Genomic DNA, 23,959 nt, shown 5'->3' on the forward strand with positions numbered 1-23,959 from the left:
CCCTACTGGACACCGGGTCACAGGTCACCACCATCCCGTACGTGCTCTTCAAGCAGTACTGGAATGACTCGGATATTACCCGCTACCCTGACGACGACTTGAGTATCATCGCCAGCAATGGCCAGCCCGTGCCACAGATCGGATTTAAAGAGGTGATCATTAAAATTGGTAGAGTTGAACTGGCAGCACAGGGACTGATCATTGTAGACATTGACAAACACGAGAGTCACCCAAAGATAACTCTAGGAACTAATGTAATTGAAAATTGTCTTGCAGAGGTGATTTTCCTTTTACAGCAGGTTGCCAAGAACGCCAGCTCCGGCGAGCAGCGAGTGCTCCAAAAAGAGATCCGGGCACTGATGCGACGGCAACAGGTGGAACTCTCCGGCGGTGAGATTGGTAGCGTGAGAATGTGTGACCCTTTCCCTATTGCCATGCCCCCAAAAAGTGAAATGATGATTTGGTGTCGGGCAGCTATTGGTCTGAGAGGTAGAGATTACCAGGCAATGGTAGAACCAGTTTACTCAGACAGTAGGCCCACCATCTTGACAGCACGGGGGGTGGTTAATGTACGCCATGGGAGGGTGCCCGTTCGCATAATCAATATCGGGAAGAGGGAAGTGTACCTGCCCCGGTATGCCACGCTAGCCAAATTATATACCATTAACCAAAATGCTATACAATCTGTGGAACCCTTGCCTCCATCTCACCCGGAGGAAGGTAACGGCTCTAAGAAAACAATGGAGGACTGGTGTCAGCAACTACATTTGGGTACTGACTCCACTCCCTCACACCAGAAACAGGGAGTCTATCGGGTGGTTCAAGAGTACGAGAGAGTGTTTAGTAAACACCCGTTAGACTTCGGGCGAGTCAAGGGGGTAGAACACCACATCCCCACGGGAGACCATCCTCCCATAAAAGAGAGGTATCGACCCGTACCCCCTGCACACTACCAACACGCCAAGGGGATGCTTAGAGACATGAAGGAGGCTGGGGTGATCAGGGATAGCTGTAGCCCCTGGGCAGCTCCACTAGTCTTAGTCAAAAAGAAAGACAACACCATGAGGATGTGTGTAGATTACCGGAAAATCAACCGTATCACACACAAGGATGCGTACCCCTTACCAAGGATAGAGGAGTCTTTGGCTGCTTTAAGATCTGCTAACTTCTTCTCTACCTTGGATCTCACTAGCGGGTACTGGCAGGTTCCTGTAGCAGAGGCGGACCGGGAGAAGACCGCATTCACCACCCCGATGGGACTTAGCGAGTTTACCTGCATGCCGTTCGGACTCTGCAACGCACCAGGAACCTTCCAACGATTAATGGAGTGCTGTCTGGGCCACAGAAACTTCGAGACGGTCCTGTTGTACCTGGACGATGTCATCGTATATTCTAAGACTTATGAGGACCACCTGAAACACCTGGCGGAAGTGTTCGAAGCTGTGGCAAGCTACGGCCTAAAGGTGAAACCCTCCAAGTGTCACCTCCTGAAACCAAAGGTGCAGTACCTGGGACACGTGGTGAGCGCTGACGGAGTGGCTCCCGACCCTGATAAGATCACCGCAATTAAGGAATGGCCAAGTCCCTCCAGTGTAAAGGAAGTGCGGCAGTTCCTCGGGTTGGTAGGCTACTACCACAGGTTCATCCCCGGTTTCACCAAAAAGGCAGCTCCTATGCAGGACCTCCTGATAGGCCAGTCCCGGAAGGCCAAGAACCAGAAGCCGCCCTTCAGATGGGAGAAGTTGGAAGAAGAGTCCTTCCGCCAGCTGAAGATGGCCCTCACGGGGGATGAAATCCTGGCGTACCCGGATTACAGCCAGCCCTTTATCCTCTACACCGACGCAAGTAACATCGGGCTAGGAGCCGTGCTGTCCCAGATCCAGCAGGGGAAAGAGCGAGTAATCGCTTACGCCAGCTGAAAACTGCGACCCACCGAAAGAAACCCTGAGAATTACAGCTCATTTAAGCTAGAGTTCCTGGCAGTGGTGTGGGCAGTCACCGAACACTTTAAGCACTACCTCGCTTCTTCCCGGTTCGTCGTGTACACGGATAACAACCCGTTGACACACCTGGACACGGCAAGACTCGGTGCCCTAGAGCAGAGATGGATGGCCCGCCTGTCCAACTACGAGTTCACCATCAAATACCGGGCAGGACGCTCCAATACCAACGCGGACGCCCTGTCCAGGATGCCAAACCTACCGGACGTAGGAGAAGATCCAGAGGGACTGGAAGAAGTCGAACTCCCCGCGTTTCACCGTCATGGGACTATCCAGTATTCCCATCGGGTAAGGAGTAAGCAAGGCGCTACGCTTAACCCCTTACCTCACTACAACTGGGCGGAAACGCAAGACAGTGACCCTGCTGTCCGGCTGGTGAAGGAGATGCTGACTCAGCCAGAGGCTCGCCTTGACCCAGACGCTCCGGAGGAAGCCAAGCAACTGTGGGCAGAAAAGAGTAGACTGTTCCTTTACAAGGGGAAGTTGTGCCGCAGGATGGTTAACTCCCGGACACATGAACTAATCTGGCAAGTAGTGGTGCCACGACGAGAGGCAGCCATGGTGATGGAGGCATACCACGATGGAGCTGGGCATTTCGGATGGAAGAAGCTGGAGTTCCTGCTGCGCGGGCGGTTCCATTGGGTAGGCATGAGGGGAACCATCGAGAGGTGGTGCAGAGACTGTGGCCCGTGCAACCTGAGGAGGAAGGACCGTGCCAGCCAGAAGACTCCCCTGCAGTCCATCGTCACCCGGCAGCCGTTGGAACTGGTAGCCTTGGATCATGTAAAACTGACCCCAAGCAGAAGTGGCTACGTCTACGCGTTAACCATCGTGGATCATTACTCCCGGTTCTTGGTTGTCGTCCCCGTCAAGGACTTAACGGCTCAAACAGCAGCTAGAGCCTTCCAGCAGCACTTCTGCCGTCCACACGGGTACGCGGACCAAGTGCTGACGGACCAGGGACCTGCCTTTGAAGCGGAGGTCTTCCAGGAATTCTGCAATCTGTATGGCTGCCGGAAGATAAGGACGACACCCTATCATCCGCAAACTAATGGACTTTGTGAGAAAATGAACCAGGTGGTAATGGATCTTCTGAAAACGTTGCCCCTGGAAGAACGCAGTCTGTGGCCTGAGAAGCTGCCCGATCTGGTGGACCTATACAACCACATCCCGGTAGGTTCCACCAACTGTACCCCGGCTTACCTAATGAGGGCGAGACCTGGTAAGTTACCTGTTGACCTGGAAATGGGAGTCCTGACACCCGAGGACACTTCACCAGAAGCAGACTGGGACACAGAGAGGCAGCAGCAGTACCAGAAAGTACAGGAGAGCGTGGAGCGAAGTCTCTGTCAGGCTAGGGAGAGACAAGAGAAAACTTACAACCAGTATGCTCCCGCTGTTCCCCTGGTGCCCGGAGAGCAGGTCTTGAAGAGGAAAAGACGGCTCCACAAGTTGGACGACCAGTGGGAGAAGGACCCGTACACCGTACTGCCCTCAAGCCACGAGAACCCGAAGGTCTGTACCATCAGTAAAGACGGAGGGGAGACCACAGCCATTGTATCCCGGGATCACCTGAAGAAGTGTCCTGAACAGCTACGGAACCCTGAAGAGGAACAAGAAGACCATCGACCCGTAGAGGAAAGGGAAGATATGGTTAGTACTGTGCTCGGAGACTTCCCTCGGTCTTGGACTCAAGTCAATGGTGCAGTTGTGGTACCCGTACTCACCTTCCTCCAACCAGCATCCCAAGCACCTACGGAGCAACAGGTAGAGCTGGAAGAACAGCCGGTCCAGGAGGCAGAAGACCCCACACCAGCAGACCAGGAGGATCAACCCTCTGCTTGCAGTGAGCCTGCCATATCCCTAGTGAGCCAAAGAGCCCGTAGACCGCTGCCCAGTTTACCCTTAACAGCTCCTACACCCTGTAGTTCAGGGCCAGACAGTCAGCTCCGTAGGTCCACTAGGACCACTAGAGGCCAGTTACCCGCACGTTGGAGGATTTGAAGTGTATAAATTGTTTTATTTGTGGTTACCTGTTTTTCTTGTTGCTTGTGTATAATTATGTGTTTCTAGTTGTTTATAGGAGTCTTTGGTGGATTTACCGGGAATCCTGTGTACATAGTTGGAGCGTAACCAAGGACGGACTAAAGACTGTTAAGGACTCGGGGCAGGACAGACCCCTACCTGGTTACGTCTCCCTGTTTTGGTGAAATGGACACCTTGCTTTCTTCAAAGACTGCATCCGGTTACGGACATGCCGTGACCACCTTTATGTGTTTCTTTATTGTATTGTTATTGTTATATCTTGTTATGTTTTTCTAAAATATGTTTAGTCCCGGAGTACTAAATTTCACTAGGGGGGAATGTGGCACCCCAGGGATCTGGTTTCCACAGTAACAGCAATGTTATGTCTGAGAGCAGGTGGGAGGTCTCTTGGTCAGGAATCCTATGCATACCACACCTCCTGCCCAGTCCTGGGAGGGGAAGAACTTCCCCTATATAAACCTAGGGCTGAGGCAGGGTTAGTGAGTAGAGAAGAAGTAGAGACAGAGAAAAGAAGCAAATATAGGAACAGAACATCAGGAGCTCTGTGGGAGCAGTGTTACAAGGAGTCAGGGGCTGGCAGCTGCAGAGCTCGCCCTGACTGAGAAGATTTCTTACCGGACCCGGAGTCCGAGGTTGTGGGGACTAACTCCTACCCAGCAGCAGAATCCGTCAGGCAGGGGATTCCAGGTCCTCTGGCCAAGAAACCCGAAGGCACGGTCACACGCATGGGACCAGCACCGCCGTCGTGGAGCGGAAGCTACTAGAAGGCCCCGAGTCACCGGCCATACGGGTGAGCACCACACGGTACACTCAGGGACGTGGGCTACTTATACCCGCCTCTAGCAAGGTAGCCAGAAGAGTACAGTTAGTTTGGGAGGCCTACAACTCCGCCTGGCCAGGGGAGATCCCATCTGCTCAAGGACTGACCAGGCCCCAATCGCTAGCCAGTACTCCGGGAGGGTCTATCTTTGTCACCAGTAAAGACCCTGAACTACACCGTATCGTCTCCGAGTGGTTCCTGCTACCCCCATCATCCACGTCGGCTGCCCTGAGGCCATACCCCTCCCGTTGGGGGTTATACTATCACGCTGCACAATCCTACCACCGGCCTCAGCGGTCTGCCCTGCAGCAGCAGCTCCTTAGCTGTACTCAACGGGTGGCGTAGTCATCTACCGCTGATACATCGCCGCTCAGTTTGACTCCCTGGGCACGGACCAGGTCACCGCCACGAGACTACAACCCTCAACAGATCCGGCTCCGGGTAAGCTCCCGCGTGCGCAACGCAGCACGACACAGGCCCAGGGGCGCGTCAAATATTCCCTACAACCCACTCCCATGGGTTGTAGTGAATATGCATGGTCTTTAATAGCGGGCATACTGACCGCCGGCCCCAGCAGGAGCCGCGCTGCAGTACCGTGTACCGGCTATTGAAGAGACTGAATGGTCACTGAATGGGACTCTGTGCGTGGGGAGCGGTGACTATTCCAGCACAGCGTCTCACACTGTGTGAGGGCGCATGGCAGGGACGCCATGCGCGCCCTGCCATGCGCGGCTCACACAGTGAGTGTCAGCAGCAGAGTGTGACAGCGCTGGAGGAGAGAGGAGGTGAGTATGAGTGTTTATTTTTTGTTGTTGCAGGCAGCGTGATGGGGGCTCAGAGGGTGCCATGCATACCAGGATGGGGGCTCAGAGGGTGCCATGCATACCAGGATGGGGGCTTAGAGGGTGCCATGCATACCAGGATGGGGGCTCAGAGGGTGCCATGCATACCAGGATGGGGGCTCAGGGGGTGCCACGCATACCAGGATGGGGGCTCAGAGGGTGCCACGCATACCAGGATGGGGGCTCAGAGGGTGCCACGCATACCAGGATGGGGGCTCAGAGGGTGCCATGCATACCAGGATGGGGGCTCAGAGGGTGCCAAGCATACCAGGATGGGGGCTCAAGGGGTGTCAAGCATACCAGGATGGGGGCTCAAGGGGTGTCACGCATACCAGGATGGGGGCTCAGAGGGTGCTATGCATACCAGGATGGGGGCTTAGAGGGTGCCATGCATACCAGGATGGGGGCTCAGAGGGTGCCATGCATACCAGGATGGGGGCTCAGGGGGTGCCACGCATACCAGGATGGGGGCTCAGAGGGTGCCACGCATACCAGGATGAGGGCTCAAGGGGTGCCATGCACACCAGGATGGGGGCTCAGAGGGTGCCAAGCATACCAGGATGGGGGCTCAAGGGGTGTCACGCATACCAGGATGGGGGCTCAGAGGGTGCCATGCATACCAGGATGGGGGCTCAGATGGTGCCATGCATACCAGGATGGGGGCTCAGAGGGTGCCATGCATACCAGGACGAGGGCTCAGAGGGTGCTATGCATACCAGGATGAGGGCTCAGAGGGTGCCATGCATACCAGGATGGGGGCTCAGAGGGTGCCATGCATACCAGGATGAGGGCTCAGAGGGTGCTATGCATACCAGGATGAGGGCTCAGAGGGTGCTATGCATACCAGGATGAGGGCTCAGAGGGTGCCATGCATACCAGGATGAGGGCTCAAGGAGTGCCATGCATACCAGGATGGGGGCTCAGAGGGTGCCATGCATACCAGGATGGGGGCTCAAGGGGTGTCACGCATACCAGGATGGGGGCTCAGAGGGTGCCATGCATACCAGGATGGGGGCTCAAGGGGTGTCACGCATACCAGGATGGGGGCTCAGAGGGTGCCATGCATATCAGGATGAGGGCTCAGAGGGTGCTATGCATACCAGGATGGGGGCTCAAGGGGTGTCATGCATACCAGGATGGGGGCTCAGGGGGTGCCATGCATACCAGGATGGGGAATCAAGGGGTGTCATGAATACCAAGATGGGGTATAAAGGGGTGCCATGCATACGCATACCAAGATGGGGGATAAAGGTGTGCCATGCATACTAGGATGGGATGGGGGCCACTTATACCAGGAAGGAGGGGCCATACATACCAGGATGGAGGATATTAACAGAATTGGGGGACATTACCCCAATACCAGTGTCAGCAGCAGAACCCCTCCCCCATAAAAGGGCATCATGACCACATTTTTTGCTTCCATTTTTTTCCCTATTTTCCTCCTTTAACACCTAGGTGCGTCTTACGGCACGGTGCGTCATATAGTCCGAAAAATACGGTAATTTACTTTATATTTTGATAGATCGGATATTTCTGAACGCAGTGAAGCCAAACGTGTATTTTTTTGTTTATTTTGAACGGGACAAAAGGGGGGTGATTTAAGCTTTTTTTTCATATTTTTAAAAACTTTCTTGTTTTAATAGTTTTAATAGTTATTGAAGATACTAGTAGGTGGCGCTGGTAAACTCACAACCTGGACCTGCTGCTGATACTTACAGTGAACCAAAAAGGCTGCCTAGGTAAAAAACAGAGATGGGGTATCTGCGCTGGTCTAGGTGGATGTAGAGATACTAAAGAAGTGGCTGTAGACAGATATTAAAATGAAAGTATTTATTCGTAATTAAACATCAATTAGAAAGGTAGTTTAAAAAGTATGGGTGTCACATATAAGGGTTCAATAAAATGAGTGGGGGTGACTAGCCCCCTAAAAACAGGTAAAAAGTGACGCTGAGTGCCGTGATAGTAGGAAGGTAACTTGAAGCTTGCTTCAGGGGGTATTATAGGTGATGGCCTGAGGTAGATGGAGGAGGCCTAGGAGAGAGGAAGGGAGGGGTAGTTAGATAGGCCTAACACTTGAGGGTTTATACCCTAGATTTGATATGGGAAGGAGGTAATTACCTGTTTAGGGTTGTAGGGTATTTGATGTAGGGTGATGGAACGGCTTCAGAAGGTTGGTCTGAAGTCCAGGTCTGTGGGAAAAAGGGATATTTAGGGGAAAGGAAAAGCAGCTGCACGCAGATTGACCAGTGGGTGGTGATGTACCTGAGTCCTTTGGGGTGCTGGAGGTTGCTGGTAGAGTGCAGGTTCAGTGTGGTCACGTGACTGCAGGCTGCTACGTCTGACTGGTCAAGTTTAGATAAAATTAGTATAGTAGAGTATATGGTGTCCTGTTTGTTAAGGGGATAAGGATAATTAGTACTGATATTATTATTAATATTACCTTGTATTTAGGTAGAGAAATTGTTCCTGTGTACCACTGGGCTACAGTCCTTAGTGTATCATGGAGCACTGAGGCTGGTGGACAGGGAGGGAGGATTATCCCCCTTCAGGTGCTCAGGAATCACTGTCCGTGATGCTGAGCGTGGATGAAGGGCAGCAGAGCCTTGTTGTGTCGGTACAGAGGTCGCATACCTGTTAGAATGGTGGTGGCTGCTGGCGTCGCAGGCACGTGGATTTGCTGCAACTTCGCTCGTTGGTGGTGCTGAGTGGATCCGCAGGTACTGACCTGGTGATGAGAGCCGGATGGTCTGGCTGCGTCGCGCCGCACATGGAGTCCCGGCCGGAGGCTCCGGTGGTAGCGAGCGTTCCAGGTACCTGTTTCCTAATCGCGCAGATAGGCAGGACGTCCGGTCACGTGGTGTGTGACGTAGGATCCCGCGGAGTCTCGCGATGGAGCAGGTACGGGTAGCACTGAGGACCTTTCCTACGCGTTTCGGATTTGCACGGAATCCTTCGTCAGGGATGGTCCTTCAGTGCTGGATGCTTCCTGATATAGGTAAGTACTCGGTCCTCATGTGCTCCTTAATTGAATCCATTAATGTACAGATGAGATGAGCAAGTTCTTGTGGTTACTAGAGTCCTTAATAGGGATTAATAGCAACTTGCTGCTGATTATAAAGTATAGCTTGGATAGATAGGTTAATAGATTGAGAGCTGCAATTAATAGGTATTCCGGTTGTGCAGTCTAATTAAATGCAAACAATTCTATCTCACTGTTAAGACCTTTAGGTCTCAGTGAGTTGAGTTTAAAAATCCAGCTGCTTTCGATACGGGACATTTGGTTGATGTAATTGCCCCGTCTCCAATATTTCTGCACAATTTGGATACCCGTAATTTTGATATCCTTGGTTGAGCCTCAATGTTTGTCTGCGGATCCACTCAGCACCACCAACGAGCGAAGTTGCAGCAAATCCACGTGCCTGCGACGCCAGCAGCCACCACCATTCTAACAGGTACGCGACCTCTGTACCGACACAACAAGGCTCTGCTGCCCTTCATCCACGCTCAGCATCACGGACAGTGATTCCTGAGCACCTGAAGGGGGATAATCCTCCCTTCCTGTCCACCAGCCTCAGTGCTCCATGATACATTAAGGAATGTAACCCAGTGGTACACAGGAACAATTTCTCTACCTAAATACAAGGTAATATTAATAATAATATCAGTACTAATTATCCTTATCCCCTTAACAAACAGGACACCATATACTCTACTATACCAATTTTATCTAAACTTGACCAGTCAGACGTAGCAGCCTGCAGTCACGTGACCACACTGAACCTGCACTCTACCAGCAACCTCCAGCACCCCAAAGGACTCAGGTACATCACCACCCACTGGTCAATCTGCGTGCAGCTGCTTTTCCTTTCCCCTAAATATCCCTTTTTCCCACAGACCTGGACTTCAGACCAACCTTCTGAAGCCGTTCCATCACCCTACATCAAATACCCTACAACCCTAAACAGGTAATTACCTCCTTCCCATATCAAATCTAGGGTATAAACCCTCAAGTGTTAGGCCTATCTAACTACCCCTCCCTTCCTCTCTCCTAGGCCTCCTCCATCTACCTCAGGCCATCACCTATAATACCCCCTGAAGCAAGCTTCAAGTTACCTTCCTACTATCACGGCACTCAGCGTCACTTTTTACCTGTTTTTAGGGGGCTAGTCACCCCCACTCATTTTATTGAACCCCGTATATGTGACACCCATACTTTTTAAACTACCTTTCTAACTGATGTTTAATTACGAATAAATACTTTGATTTTAATATCTGTCTACAGCCACTTCTTTAGTATCTCTACATCCACCTAGACCAGCGCAGATACCCCATCTCTGCTCTAGTTTTAATAATTCCCTTAGGAGCCTTGAAGCTGTGATCATCCGATTGCTTGTGCTATACATCGTAGCATAGATCATGATCTCCTATGAACGATGGCCACGGGCCGATGTTCATAGGATATTTACAACGACAGGCATGGGGGTCTTCTGCAGAGCCCCCGGGGTGGCGTAACAACCCATAGGCGTCCCGCAATCATGTGACAGAGGTGCCGATGGCTGTGTCTCGTGACACGCTTCCGCTGTACCTATACGTTATCGGTCGTGAAGGGGTTCAAGCCCAGACAGAAACTGGGTTTCAAAGAGCTCTGCAATGACAAACATGGAGGCCTTCAATGTTATGTGCATGTTGTGAAGGTGTTAAATCTGCCATATGGTTCCAGAGATATGTTTTTTTTTTTTATTTAGTGCTAATTTTTATGAGCACCGTCCCCTTGTAAAGAGCATAAAAATTAGCATGAAATAAAAAGGCCCATATTTCTGGAACTGTATGGCAGATTTTAAAGAAACAAAAAAATCAGAATTATAGGGGCCAGCGGGAATTACATAAGGGCAAAACTGGTCACTTTTGACCTGCTGACAGGCCATCTTTGAATATGTATAGTACCTCTTTTCAATATGTACCCAAGAAGGAATTACCATATCACTGAAAGTGCAGAGCCAGAAACTAACCTAATAACGAACAGTAATTAATAAGTTACCTGTCCTGCGGTATATGCCCAGAAATAAGGATAACCTATAAAAAGTGTCTAATGTATTTATTAAGTAAGGAAATAGTGCTGAAGTTCATGTTTTAAGCTTTCAATTGAAAAAGAATGATTTAAAAGTTCCAAAAAGGGACAAATTAAGTAATTTAAGGAGTCCCATCTAAGACCATGTGCACACAGTCAGTATTGTACATCAGTATTTGTAAGACAAAACCAGGAGTGAAACAATCAGAGGAAAAGTATAATAGAAACACGTCACCACTTCTGTATTTATCACCCCTCCTGGTTTTGGCTTACAAATACTGATGTACAATACTGAATGTGGCTTACGGAGCCATAGAAAAATGTCCTCCCCAGCCACTAATGACTTGGAGAATCAGACTCAATCAAAATCAGTAACAACACCAGAAAGGAAGGAGTGCAAATCTTCTCCTATAGATTATTATATGTTATATAAAATGGGGTCACTTATAAGCGGGGTTCTGCTGTTCTGGCACCTCAGGGGCTCTGCCAGAGTCACAGCACCCGCAAACCATATCAGTAAAATCTGCACTAATACGGCGCTCCTTCCCTTCTGACCTTTGCACTGTGCCTCAAAAGTAGTTCCCCATTACATGTAGAGTATTGGAGCATACAGGAGAAACTGCACAACAAGCTGAAAGGTCCATTTTCTCCTATTATCCCTTATAAAAATTAAAAACTTGGGGCCAAAACATTTTGTAATTATTATTTCTTCATCACACAATGGTATAAAATTCTGTGATGTCAATATGATCACTGTACCCCTAGATGAATTAATTGAGAGGTATAGTTTGTAAAATGCGGTCACTTATGGGGGGGGGGGGTTTTGAGGTATTTGGGGGAGGGGGGGGGGGGGGGGTCTGCTGTTCTGGCACCTCAGGGGCTCTACCAATGTGACATGGCACCGTCAAACCAGTCCAGCAAAACCTGATCTCCAACATGGCGCTTCTTCCCTTCTGAGCTTTGCACTATGCCTCAAAAGTAGTTTTCAACCACATATGGGGGTCACGATGTACTCAGGAGAAATTGCACAATAAATTTTGGGGTCCATTTTCTCCTGCTATCCTCATGAAAATTAAAAGATTTGAGGCTAAAACAACATTTTTATGGAAAAAAATTTTTTCTTCATTTTGACAGATCAACGTAAAATTCTGTGAAGCACCTGTGGGTTCAAGATGCTCACCACGTCTAGATAAAATCCTTGAGGGGTCTAGTTTCAAAAACAGGGTCACTTGGGGGAGGAGGGGGGGTGTGGTGTTCCACTGTTTAGGCACATCAGGGGCTCTCCAAACACGACATGGCGTCCGCTAATTATTACAGCAAATTCTGCATTTAAAAAGTCAAATGGTGCTCCTTCCCTTCCGAGCCCCGCAGATCAGTGTCCAGCCCACAGATCATTTACATATAAGAAAAACATGGATTTCTCTAAAATAAGACATTGGATCGCAGATATCAAGGTATCAATTTATTCAGCTTCACATGACCTGCATGCCGATATAAATGGCTTAAGAGGGACGATCCTAATGAGCTTACTATTCTTCAGGCATTTTCTTCTCTGAAAACTCTCTATACTTTACAATAGAAGTCAATAAGACACCCAGGTGTTTTTTAAAGCAAAAAAAAAAAAAAAAGTGCTCAATGCTGTTTCTTCTTTTTTGACTGCAGTTAAAAAAAAATTAAAAAATAATAAAAAAAAAAAAAAGGTCTGGAAAATTCCAGTGCAAAAGCAGCCACAAAAATGCTCAAGAAAAAAAACAAAACCTAAACACGGGTGGTCAAAAACAACCCCCCCCCCCTGCAAAAAGGACATTTCTGGAAAAAAAAAAAAAAGCAGGCATTCCTAAAGCATCTTCCTCTCCTGATGAAGAAATTTTTTGCACATACCCTTGGATAAGCCGATGCCTTATGTTGGAGCAGTGTAAGATTAGGATAAGGAACCTGAGCTCAAGCTGAAGCAGGCGTTACCCACGATCCAATCCTAGACTGTCACCTCCAAGGGGGATTGAGGACGTGAAGACTGACGTGGCCCTGCTAACAGCAGACCTACAGAACATTCGGGAGAGAATGGAGCAGAAGACAACAATCTCTCAGTTTGAAGATGTAGAAGTTCCAACACCAGGGAAAAATCTCTGCTTTGGAAAAGGGAGCGGACATGTGGACACAACGGACGTCGACTTAAAGGGTAAAGACCACTTCGTATTCATGGAGAAAATCTGTTTTTAAAGGCGCAAATCTATGCCGCCTAATAGAACAATGGCAAGGTTCCAGTGCAACCACCAAACCCTAGTGTGCCACCCCACCCCGTACCAACCTGTCTCCTCAGTAGCAGATAAAAACACCATTCTTCAGGCTGCTCATCATATAGGAGAAATTACCTTTCATTGCCAAGAATAAATTAAGAGGCAGTGACACAAGCCACACTTCATATAGTCTATGGGACTGACAGACAGCAGAGGACAACGCTCAGATATCTCCGGTCAAGCAGTAGCGAGTAAATGGATTGGCGGCATACCATTCGTGACCACGCCACTATACAAAATGGGGGTCAGGAAAACACAAGTGGGGCGAGGTTGTAAGTGACGAGACCCTGGAAACGTATCCATCCTATGGATAAGACATAACTTGCTATAATCAGAAAACTGTTAAATATAGAAGCAGTAAATTACTTAGTGTACATAGGGTGAGGATGTCAGAATAATTCCAATTACTTGAGAGCAGGAAAAAAAAAAATTGTAAAATTAATTTTCATAGTGAGTTTCATCAAGGAGGGCAACCTGACATTAAAGGGACTATCAGCACAGAATGACTGTTCAAACCAAGCACAGGCACTCAGTGCTTCACGGCAGGGCCAATCATTTATATACACCTTCCCACCTGCTTGGTTTCCATCTATCTCAGCTCCTCTTTGGCCCTATGAAACCAGAGCTGTCAATAAAATAAGAGGTGGAGATAGATGAAAAACAAGCAGGTGGGAATGTGTATATAAATGATTGGTCCCGCCGTGAAGTACAGAGCGGCAGGACTTTGTCAGCACGGAATGACTGCTCAAACTGAGTCCCTTTTAAAAGGGGTATTCCCATCTCCAAGATCCTAGCCCAATATGTAGTAGGTGTATAATATTAGCAAATACTTCCAATTAGAAATGTAGTATAGTTCTTCTGATTCGCTATATACCTTTCCCCATGTGCATTGCAGTAGCTTAGGCATCCATGGTTACGACCACTCAGTGACAGTTGTCAGTGGTTGTAACCATGTATACCTAAGCTACTGCAATGCCCTGCACATGGGGTAAGCAAAATAGTGAATCACAATACACTACGTTTCTAATTAAAGAAATTGCTAATATTATTACACCTGCTACATATTGGGATAGGATCTTGAAGATGGGAATCCCCTTTAACTGCTGCGGCTCCATGGTCTGTACTCCACTACCCCCGGCCTTTGTTGACAGGGCTGTAGTGGTGACATCGTATCTACAGCACATGATTACTGCTGCCAGTACTAAGATCAGCAGTCAAAGATGCACCCTGTGATTGGCTGCAGTGGTCATATGCTGCAGTCATGACATCACATCTAAAGAAATGTTAAAAGACTAGAGACAGCATCGGAGAAGCATTGTGGAAGAAAAATGTGGAAAACCTTTTCTATGAATGCAATGGTCAAGAGGAAAAAAATGCCCACTAGTGTTTTGAGCATTACTGCTGCTTATTACAATCATACATTTAAAAAAAAATAAATAAAACACAGATTTTAACTACCAAGTAACTTTATTTTTGTCTGAAATATTAAATTTTAGGGCATAGTGAATCCATTCAAAAAAAAGGAGCTTTGAAAAATGTTGCACACTCCAGCCATCCTGAAAGGTAGAGCCAGACTGTGCAGGGTTATCAGGGGTACAAGCAAAGAATCGGTCGCTATTTTAATTCTGTTGGTCAAAGAGAACAAAACTTAACAGAAGTCGTGTGTAAGTTTGTAACATATGACTTTTCCATATTGGTCTAAAACGTTGTCCCCTAGTACAAACAAAACACAAAGCACTATATTACAAAACAAAACCGCCCTCTACTGCCCGCTGTACACCGTCATCCTCCACACTTCCCTATTTCCCCGCTTGCTGAGCCTGTCGACGAAGGAGGACGTAAATCTTCTCTTTGATCCAATCTTTGTTATAGGGCTGATATGTCTGAGTGTCCGCCCGATACCTGCAGGGGCACAGCACAGGAACATTTTAGTAAAAAAAAAACAAAACATAAAATAATCAATAATTGACAAACTTAACGTTCCCTTTTTCAATTATTTTCATTTCTGTGTGCATTATTTTTGGGCATATAAGCCTACTGGAGGCAGAAATTCAGACGTAGTTGACTGCGTTTGGGTGTCCGCCTCCAGTAGGCGTATATATGCCCAAAAATGATGTACATCAGAGCACACATTTACTCTGTCAGCAACATTATAGTTATGGCCCTGCCGGAGCATACGTGCAAATCCAGTTTTGCTGGGTGGTTCGGATGGAAGCCCCAATGCAACCAATGAAAGTGCAGAAAAGAGCAATGTGAAAGTGACCTTGGGATAAATATTAAAGAGGCCATCAGAAATGTCCCCCCAAACAGCATATGTTGGGATACAAGAGGGTCGGTCGTTTTTTAATTTCAACAAGTTTAATCTTTTTTTATTCTGGGATTAATACTGTAGAAACCGCCCCCTCAACCCACACACAATAAGTAGCAGGGGCTTAGTGACCTGTTACCTAATGCACAAACTTGCAAGCTCAACCAAGCATGCATGTCTGTGGGTAGCGCAAGGGAATATATAATATATACACACACACACAAATCTCTATCTATATCTCACTTCTCCCCTATGCCTCAAAACTACTGGAACAACACGTCCATTTTGAACTGTCCTCCCACTTCTCCTGCTCCATTTTTGACAGGTTACAATCTGGCTTCTGACCGCATCACTCCACTGAAACTGCCCTGACTAAAGTCACCAACGACCTACTAATCGCCAAATCCAAGCGTCACTACTCCGTCCTAGTACTCCTGGATCAGTCATCTGCCTTCGACACAGTGGACCACTCCCTCTTACTCCAGACTCGCTCATCTTTCGGCATCACAGACTTGGCCCTATCCTGTATCTCCTTATACCTAACAGACCGGAAATTCAGCGTCTCCCACTCACACACCACCTCCTCATCTCGCCCCCCATCTGTCAGTGTCCCTCAAGGTTCAGTTCTAGGACCCCTGCTCTTCTCCATCTACACCTTCGGCCTGGGACAGCTCATAGTCTCATGGCTTTCATTATCACCTCTATGCTGATGACACACAGATCTACCTCTCTAGAACTGGTATCACCTCCTTACTAATCAGAATCCCACACTGCCTGTCCACTATTTCATCTTTCTTCTCTGTTAGATTTCTAAAACTTAACATGGACAAAACAGAATTCACCCCCCCCCCTCCCCATCTAATTCAACCCCCCCAAACAGACCTATCCATCAGTCAATGGCTGTTCACTCTCCCCAGTCCCGCAAGTTTGTTGCCTTCAAACCACATATCCAAGCCCTTTCCACTTTCTGCCGACTCCAACTCAAAAATATCTCCTGAATCCACACATTCCTCAACATCGAATCTGCAAAAACACTAGTGCACGACCTAATCATCTCCTGCCTCAACTACTGCAACCTCCTGCTCTGTGGCCTCCCTTCTACCACTCTCACACCCCTGCAATCTATCCTAAACTCTGCTGCCCGACTAATCCACCTGTCCCCCCGCTATTCCCCAGCCTCTCCTCTCTGTCAATCTCTTCACTGGCTCCCCATTGCTCAGAGACTCCAGTTCAAACCCTAACCATGACATACAAAGCCATTCACAACCTGTCTCCTCCATATACGTGTTCTAGTCTACCGGTACTTACCTGCACGCAACCTCCGATCCTCACAAGATCTCCTGCTCTACTCCGCTCTTATCCCCTCCTCCCACAATCATATACAAGATTTCTCCCGTGCATCCCCCCTACTCTGGAACTCTCTACCCCAACATATCAGACTCTCGCCTACCATGGAGACCTTCAAAAGGAACCTGAAGACCCACCTCTCCCGACAAGCCCACAACCTGCAGTAACCATCGCTCCACCATAACACTGCACGACCAGCTCTACCCTCACCTCTTTCCTCCTGTACCAGTCGCCGTCACGTTTTGTTCAAGATTATTGTAATTCTTTTTGCTATGTATACACCCTTTTTCACATGTAAAGTGCCATGGAATAAATGGCATTATAATAATAAATAATATATTTATATTAATCTCCAGGGTCTTCCTGTTGCAATTATAGTCCTTCTATTTATGTTTGTGTAACACCAGAGCCTATACTACATGGTGTCCAGTGATACCTTCAAAGGGACAAGGATGACGTGGAGTCAACTGGTAGAGCTGGGGCAACGTTGGGAGAATTTTTACGACTGGAAAATAAATCCTTCCACTTTCCTAATACTGCAATGCAATTTTTAGGGAACAGACCACACTTTCTTGCAGCAATAAGGGTGGAAATACAGAGGTTTTCTGCAGTTTAGTGCTCATTTTATACTTGAACCTGTATTACCCACCACCTTATGGTAATCAGAGTTGTTTTATTATATGGTGAAGTGCTCATATACTTACACTAGACAGCTAAGGTCTGCCAGGTCATCAATGAAGTCAAACAGCTGGCTGATATCATACGTGATGGACGGGCTGTTGGGATTCATTCTCTTTAAATGTTCTTCATACATCTTACACACTCCTGTATCATAACAAAGAAGTGTGATGAGAAAATGTGGGAGAACTCCTACTGAATAATTACCCATCAGTCTGATGATCTCTCAATAAAGGTCAAAAGAAAAAAAAACTATCAATAGGGAATATCTACATTTTAATAGATTTGTTGCTTGCCCCTTCATAAGAACATAACTGATGAATGATAAATTGTCTTATACAGCTGAAATGTGACAATTATTTATGAAATATCTCGGGAGAATTTTTGTTGCTACTTATTTTTTATTGCTTGAATCAAAAGAATTTTGCAGCTTAAGAGAATTGGATGTGTGGGGAAAATTAGGTCATCAGAAACAGTCTGCTGCTGCTTCTAACAATGGTGGAGATCCAAGACTTCCAACAATCAGCTGTTCTCAGTGTCAGCCATATGCAGAGCTGACCAGCACAGCTACGTCATCTGTACAGTGGTTGTGGGCTAGTACTGCGGATCCGCTCCTGTAAAACCGAATAGGACTAGATATTCAGTACCCAGCAGCGGCCACTAAACGTGGCTGGTCAGCTCTGCGTACATGAACGGCTGATCGGACGGGGAGACGAGTGCTGGACTTCCACCAACCTGATATTGATAACCAATCCTAATTAAAATCCAAATGAATAGAATTGGATCGGCAGTGTCCGACAGCAGCCACTGAACAATTCATGGAGCCGTGCTGCTCAGTCCCACTACTGCGTACATCCGTCCGCCACTGAACAGCTGATCGGTGGGGTGGCAGACCTCCACCGATTGGATATTGATGACCAATCCCGATGGTAAGGATTGAGAAAGTGTTTGAGGAGCTGAAATGGCTGGGTGCTACATGTTATCCCTGCTTTTGCCCTGTTTCGCTAATATTTCACTAAAGGGCGAATGCCATAACTTCTTCCCTTGATTACAACCCCTGGCAAAAATTATGGAATCACCGGGCTCGGAAGATTCAGTTGTTTAATGTTGTTGAAAAAAAGCAGATCACAGACATGGCACAAAACTAAAGTCATTTCAAATGGCAACTTTAGGACTTTAAGAAACACTAAAAGAAATCAAGATTAAAAATGTGGTACTCAGTAAGGGGAATTTTTTTCAGACCAAGCAGAGGGAAAAAATTATGAAATCACTCAATTCTGAGGAAAAAATTCTGGAATCATGAAAAACAAACACACAAAAGAACACTCCAATACATCACTAATATTTTGTTGCACCACCTCTGGCTTTAATAACAGCTTGCCGTCTCTGAGGCATGGACTTAATGAGTGACAAACCGTACTCTTCATCAATCTGGCTTCAACTTTCTCTGATTGCTGTTGCCAGATCAGCTTTGCAGGTTGGAGCCTTGTCATGGACCTTTTTTTCTTCAACTTCCACCAAAGATTTTCAATTGGATTGAGATTCGGACTATTTGCAGGCCATGACATTGACCTTATGTGTCTTCTTTCAAGGAATGTTTTCACAGTTTTTGCTCTATGGCAGGATGCACTATCATCTTGAAAAATGATGTCATCATCCCCAAACATCCTTTCAATTGATGGGATAAGAAAACTGTCCAAAATATCAATGTAAACTTGTGCATTTATTGAAGATGTAATGACAGCCATCTCCTCAAGTGCCTTTACCTGACATGCAGCCGCATATCATCAATGACTGTGGAAATTTGCATGTTGTTTTCATGCAGTCATCTTCATAAATCTCATTGGAACGGCACCAAACAAAAGTTCCAGCATCATCACCTTGCCCAATGCAGATTCACAATTCATCACTGAATATGACTTTCATCAAGTCATCCACAGTCCACGATTGCTTTTTCTTAGCCCATTGTAACCTTGTTTTTGTTCTGTTTAGGTGTTAATGATGGCTTAGGTTTAGCTTTTCTGTATGTAAATCCCATTTCCTTTAGGCGGTTTCTTACAGTTCGGTCACAGACATTGACTCCAGTTTCCTCCCATTCGTTCCTCATTTGTTTTGCATTTCCTGTTTTGGAGACATATTGCTTTAAGTTTCCGGTCTTGACGCTTTGATGTCTTCCTTGGTCTACCAGTATGTTTGCCTTTAACAACCTTCCCATGCTGTTTGTATTTGGTCCAGATTTTAGACACAGCTGACTGAACAACCAACATCTTTTGCAACACTGCATGATGATTTACCTTCTTTTAAGAGTCTGATAATCCTCTCCTTTGTTTCAATTGACCTCTCTCGTGTTGAAGCCATGATTCATGTCAGTCCACTTGGTGCAACACCTCTCCAAGGTGTGATCACTCCTTTTTAGATGCAGACTAACGAGCAGATCTAATTTGATGCAGGTGTTAGTTTTGGAAATGAAAATTTACAGGGTGATTCCATAATTTTTTCCCTCTGCTTGGTCTGAAAAAAATTACCCTTACTGACTACCACATTTTTTATCTTGATTTCTTTTAGTGTTTCTTAAAGCCCTAAAGTTGCCATTTGAAATTACTTTAGTTTTGTGCCATGTCTATCATCTGCTTTTTTTCAACAACATTAAACTACTGAATGAACATCCTCCGAGCCCGGTGATTCCATAATTTTTTGCCAGGGGTTGTACATGCTGACAACAGCAGTGCTGACAACTTTTTTTCTGTTATATGTAATATATTACTGCAATGTTGGATAAAGGTTGCATAAAACGTAAAAAAAAATAAAATATGTATTGCACATGATGTACTATACTTGAGAGTCAAATAACGAGCTCATACCCTCCATGCATTCATTGACCGATTCATAATCTGCATATGTTCTTCCTTCAGGCCTCTTCGTAGGCTGGACAAGCAAGATTGTATGAGACTGCAAAATAAAAAAATGTATTTGTACATTAATACGCTATTTCTATAGACGGCTGTTGTGTTTTAACTATCATTGTGCATTCAAGACTTCTTGAGAAAAAGAAAACCCTGCAGACAGAAGTGTCAGACGTGACTGGCAGTCAGTTATCTCCCTGGCTACATGCATGTTACCACAACCGGATCAGTGGCCAGATATACACACTGCAATGTAATAGCTGCTAGAGAGGTGCCAGGCCCAGTGCCGGGTGTATGGGGTTGTAATGCCATCAGTGCCACTCCTCAGACAGAAGTGAGCTGATCCGGATAACTACTGTAATAGAATTATTATGAGTTTAGAAGGATTGTCAAGGATAAAAAAAAAAAGTGATAAAATTAAATGAATTACCACCTGTCAAACCACGTGCTCCAGCATTACTGCCTTGGTGGTCCCAAAGTCTTTGCTTACCTTGCTGCAGTGATCACATACAAAGAAAACAATCGGTATCTGACAGTAAAGAGGATTTATAGAAATCTCCTGCCCACTGTTTTTTTGCATGTTTGAAATCCAAGTCAATTTCTCTTCGAGTACAAAGTTTTGTGTGTTGATTTTCTCCATATAATTGCATTAGATGAGGAAAATCCACAGGTAAAAAAAAAGCAAGTAACCAGATTTACCTATTAGGTGCAGGAATTCGGCAACATCAAAAACTCAAATACTCCTCGTAGACATGTAGCCTAAAGGGTTTGGTTTTGTAATTAGTGGGTGTGAGAAGTAAAATAAAAATAAAACGAAAGCCATGTGCTTGACATAAGAAGGCCAAGGAAAGGCAGCATCACAAATTAGGGCTAAAGAATTTGTTCAATTTAAGCAGATGTTATCTAAAACCTGAGGCCCAAGCAGCAATCAACTCATCACTGAGGATCAGCTCTTATTGCTAGTGGAAGTCATGAATTATCGGGAGTCCATAAAACGCATCAGATCAGAGTTGTTCTGAGATAAAGAAGGCGGCTTTAGAGCAGCAGTTTCAAGTCTTCATGGCCCCAACAGATGTTTTCAGGATTTCCTTAGCATTGCACCAGGGATGGAGTTATTCTCAAGTCATCAGAAATTGCCAGTTTCTCTCCCCTGTGCAATTTTAGGGAAAGCCAAAAATCATGATAGGGGCTGTGAGGCCTGGAGATTGGAAACGCTGCTTTATGGCAGGTGTACAGCAGCGGATTTTTTCTCTGTGTGCGATCCGACAACACATCGGATCACACTCGGACCAATGTTACTCTATGGGCCGTGCACATATCCAGACAAAAAGAAAAATCACAGCATGCCGGAGTTTAATCAGATGGAACTCGGACATGAAAGTCAAGAGTCTGTGGAAATCATTGGACCGCACTCGGATGACATCTGAGTGTGGTTGACTTCAGCGCACTGACAGAATGGGCTACTAACATTTTAAATTGTGCACCCATTCCCTTTAAAGAGATTTTCCAGTCTTCTAGAAGTCTGCAGACTTCTGACTCTTTAAAACATGCTCACTGCATGCTGTCAAGATTCTCCTATGCTGGTGAGAGTGGGAGGTCATAAGTAGGAGATCTGCATCCTACCAGACACATTCCAACTAGACGTGAGCAGCCTCACTCAATACAAGCGCAATGAGAGAACAGAGCACGTCTAGTCGGAAGGCTGTCAGGATTCAGAAGGCTGGAGTCACATGGAGTAACTGCAGACTTACCAGATGTCTGCACCACCCCTTTAACATCTGCACTTTTTTTTTTTTTTTTAAACAAGTTGGATGACCTCTTTAAATGTATATATATTAAATTAAAGGGGTTAGCCCTCTTTGTACTTGTGCCCTATGGGTGCTACGACATGAAGCTGCTTTAAGAACGACTAGTATCCCCAAAGAAAAATGGCGCTGGCAGCACACACAATCCAATGAAAACACACTAACCAATATATCATGCTTTCTGACTTGTTTCGAACATGAAAGTGAGTTTCGATAAGCGAACCATTTGACTTTATTCTTGACGCTAATGCTTGCCCTGGGAGCCAGCTGTCTCATGCACTATGGAAAGTATGTGACAGTCTAAGGGCAGGTGCAGATGGCTGTGTATGCTCTCATCCAAGAGAATAAGGCAGATTATGTGTGATCTGACCCCATCGGGTCAGGAGAAGATGAGGGGAAAAAAAATGTCTCCATCATCCAACTTCTTAAAAAAAAATGCAGATGTTAAAGGGGTGGTCCGGACATCTTATAAGTCGGCACTTACTCCATGCGACTACCAATTTCTGAATCCTGACAGCCTTCAGACTAGACGTGCTCTGTTCTCTCATTGCACTTGCACTGTGCAAAGTTGCGCACGTCTAGTGGGAATGTGTCTGGGATGATACAGATCTCATACTTGTGACCTCCCGCTCTTACAAGCTCCAGAGAATCCTGACAGCACGTGGTGAGCAAGCTTCATAGAGTCAAAAGTCTGCAGAATTCTAGAAAACGGGAAAACCCCTTTTAAGGGAAAGAAGGGGTGCACAATTTAAAATATATCCTAGTAGCCCTTTGTGGTCATTTGAAACTGTAAAGGAAAAAACAGTAAATGTTTAATTTTCCCCCAGATATCAACAAAAAATAAACACGAAGATAAAAATTAGGCTGCACGATCTAAAAAATTATATGAGCAACAAAGGAAAAAAAACAAAACAAAACAAAAAAAAAAACAACACATTAGATCTTCTACAACGTCACATAAGAAGAATTAAAATGGCCCGGTCATGAACGGGTTAAACACCAGCAGGATAACCCGGATCACTAAGGAGTGAAAGTTTGCGGGGTCCTTCTATCTGGCTTAATATTCCTAGAGGCTGGAATCCCCCTTTAGCAGCGCACGCGGACCTGCAGCTCAGCTCTAAAGTCGCAGCTTTCAGGAAAAAAAAAAAACGCAAGTCAACAACGCATCCTGCAGCGGCCGCATACAGGCCGCAGCACGCGGAGCCGGAGCACACAGCGGGCGGAGACCCCGGGCCCAGCAGTGTATGAGCCGGGAGCACAGCCAGCAGGATGCATTACCAGGCCGCGCCCGTACTCACCATATCCGAGCTCTGCACAAAACACACACCAACCGTACACCTGCCAGGAAGCACTCTCGGCAACTTCCGGCGAAAATTAGGTCGCGCGTTTAGAAACAACCCAGAAGTGACGTAAAGGCAGCCGGAAGTGAGGTTCCACGTTACGTCACTACGTTTAGAGTTATCTCGCGAGTTTCTGTGTAGTGGGCAGTAACAAGGAGGAGGAGGGTGCAGAGTGATGGGACATAGTATAACCACCCCCCCATACATAGTGTGACCCCCCCCCCCATACATAGTATGACCACCCAAACACAATGTGACCCCCATACACAGTGTGCCCCCATTCATAGTGTGATCCCCGAATAGTTTAACCTCATACACAGTATAACTCCATGCACAGTGTGACCCCCATACATAGTATGACCCCCCATACAGAGTGTGACCCCCCATACATAGTATGACCCCCCCCCCATACAGAGTGTGACCCCCCATACACAGTGTGATCTCATACACACATCAGTATTTTTGATCAGTATTTGTATGCCAAAACCAGTAGTGGAACTTACAG

At 46.6% G+C, this 23,959-nt stretch overlaps 1 protein-coding gene across 1 annotated transcript; it reads right to left on the reverse strand.

Moving 5' to 3' along the window:
* Positions 1–14,521: 14,521 nt before the first annotated feature.
* ERH (ERH mRNA splicing and mitosis factor) lies at positions 14,522–23,594 on the reverse strand. Its single transcript, XM_073637554.1, has 4 exons — positions 23,413–23,594; positions 20,268–20,355; positions 17,433–17,553; positions 14,522–14,975 (listed from the first exon to the last, which is right to left on the reverse strand). Exons 1-4 carry the CDS (start codon positions 23,413–23,415, stop codon positions 14,873–14,875), a joined length of 315 nt encoding a protein of 104 aa, XP_073493655.1. The 5' UTR covers positions 23,416–23,594; the 3' UTR covers positions 14,522–14,872.
* Positions 23,595–23,959: the final 365 nt, after the last annotated feature.

This window comes from Phyllobates terribilis, unplaced genomic scaffold (genome assembly GCF_046119375.1).
Source record: "Phyllobates terribilis strain yellow unplaced genomic scaffold, ASM4611937v1 Scaffold_7__3_contigs__length_470593459, whole genome shotgun sequence".
Lineage (NCBI taxonomy): Eukaryota > Metazoa > Chordata > Amphibia > Anura > Dendrobatidae > Phyllobates > Phyllobates terribilis.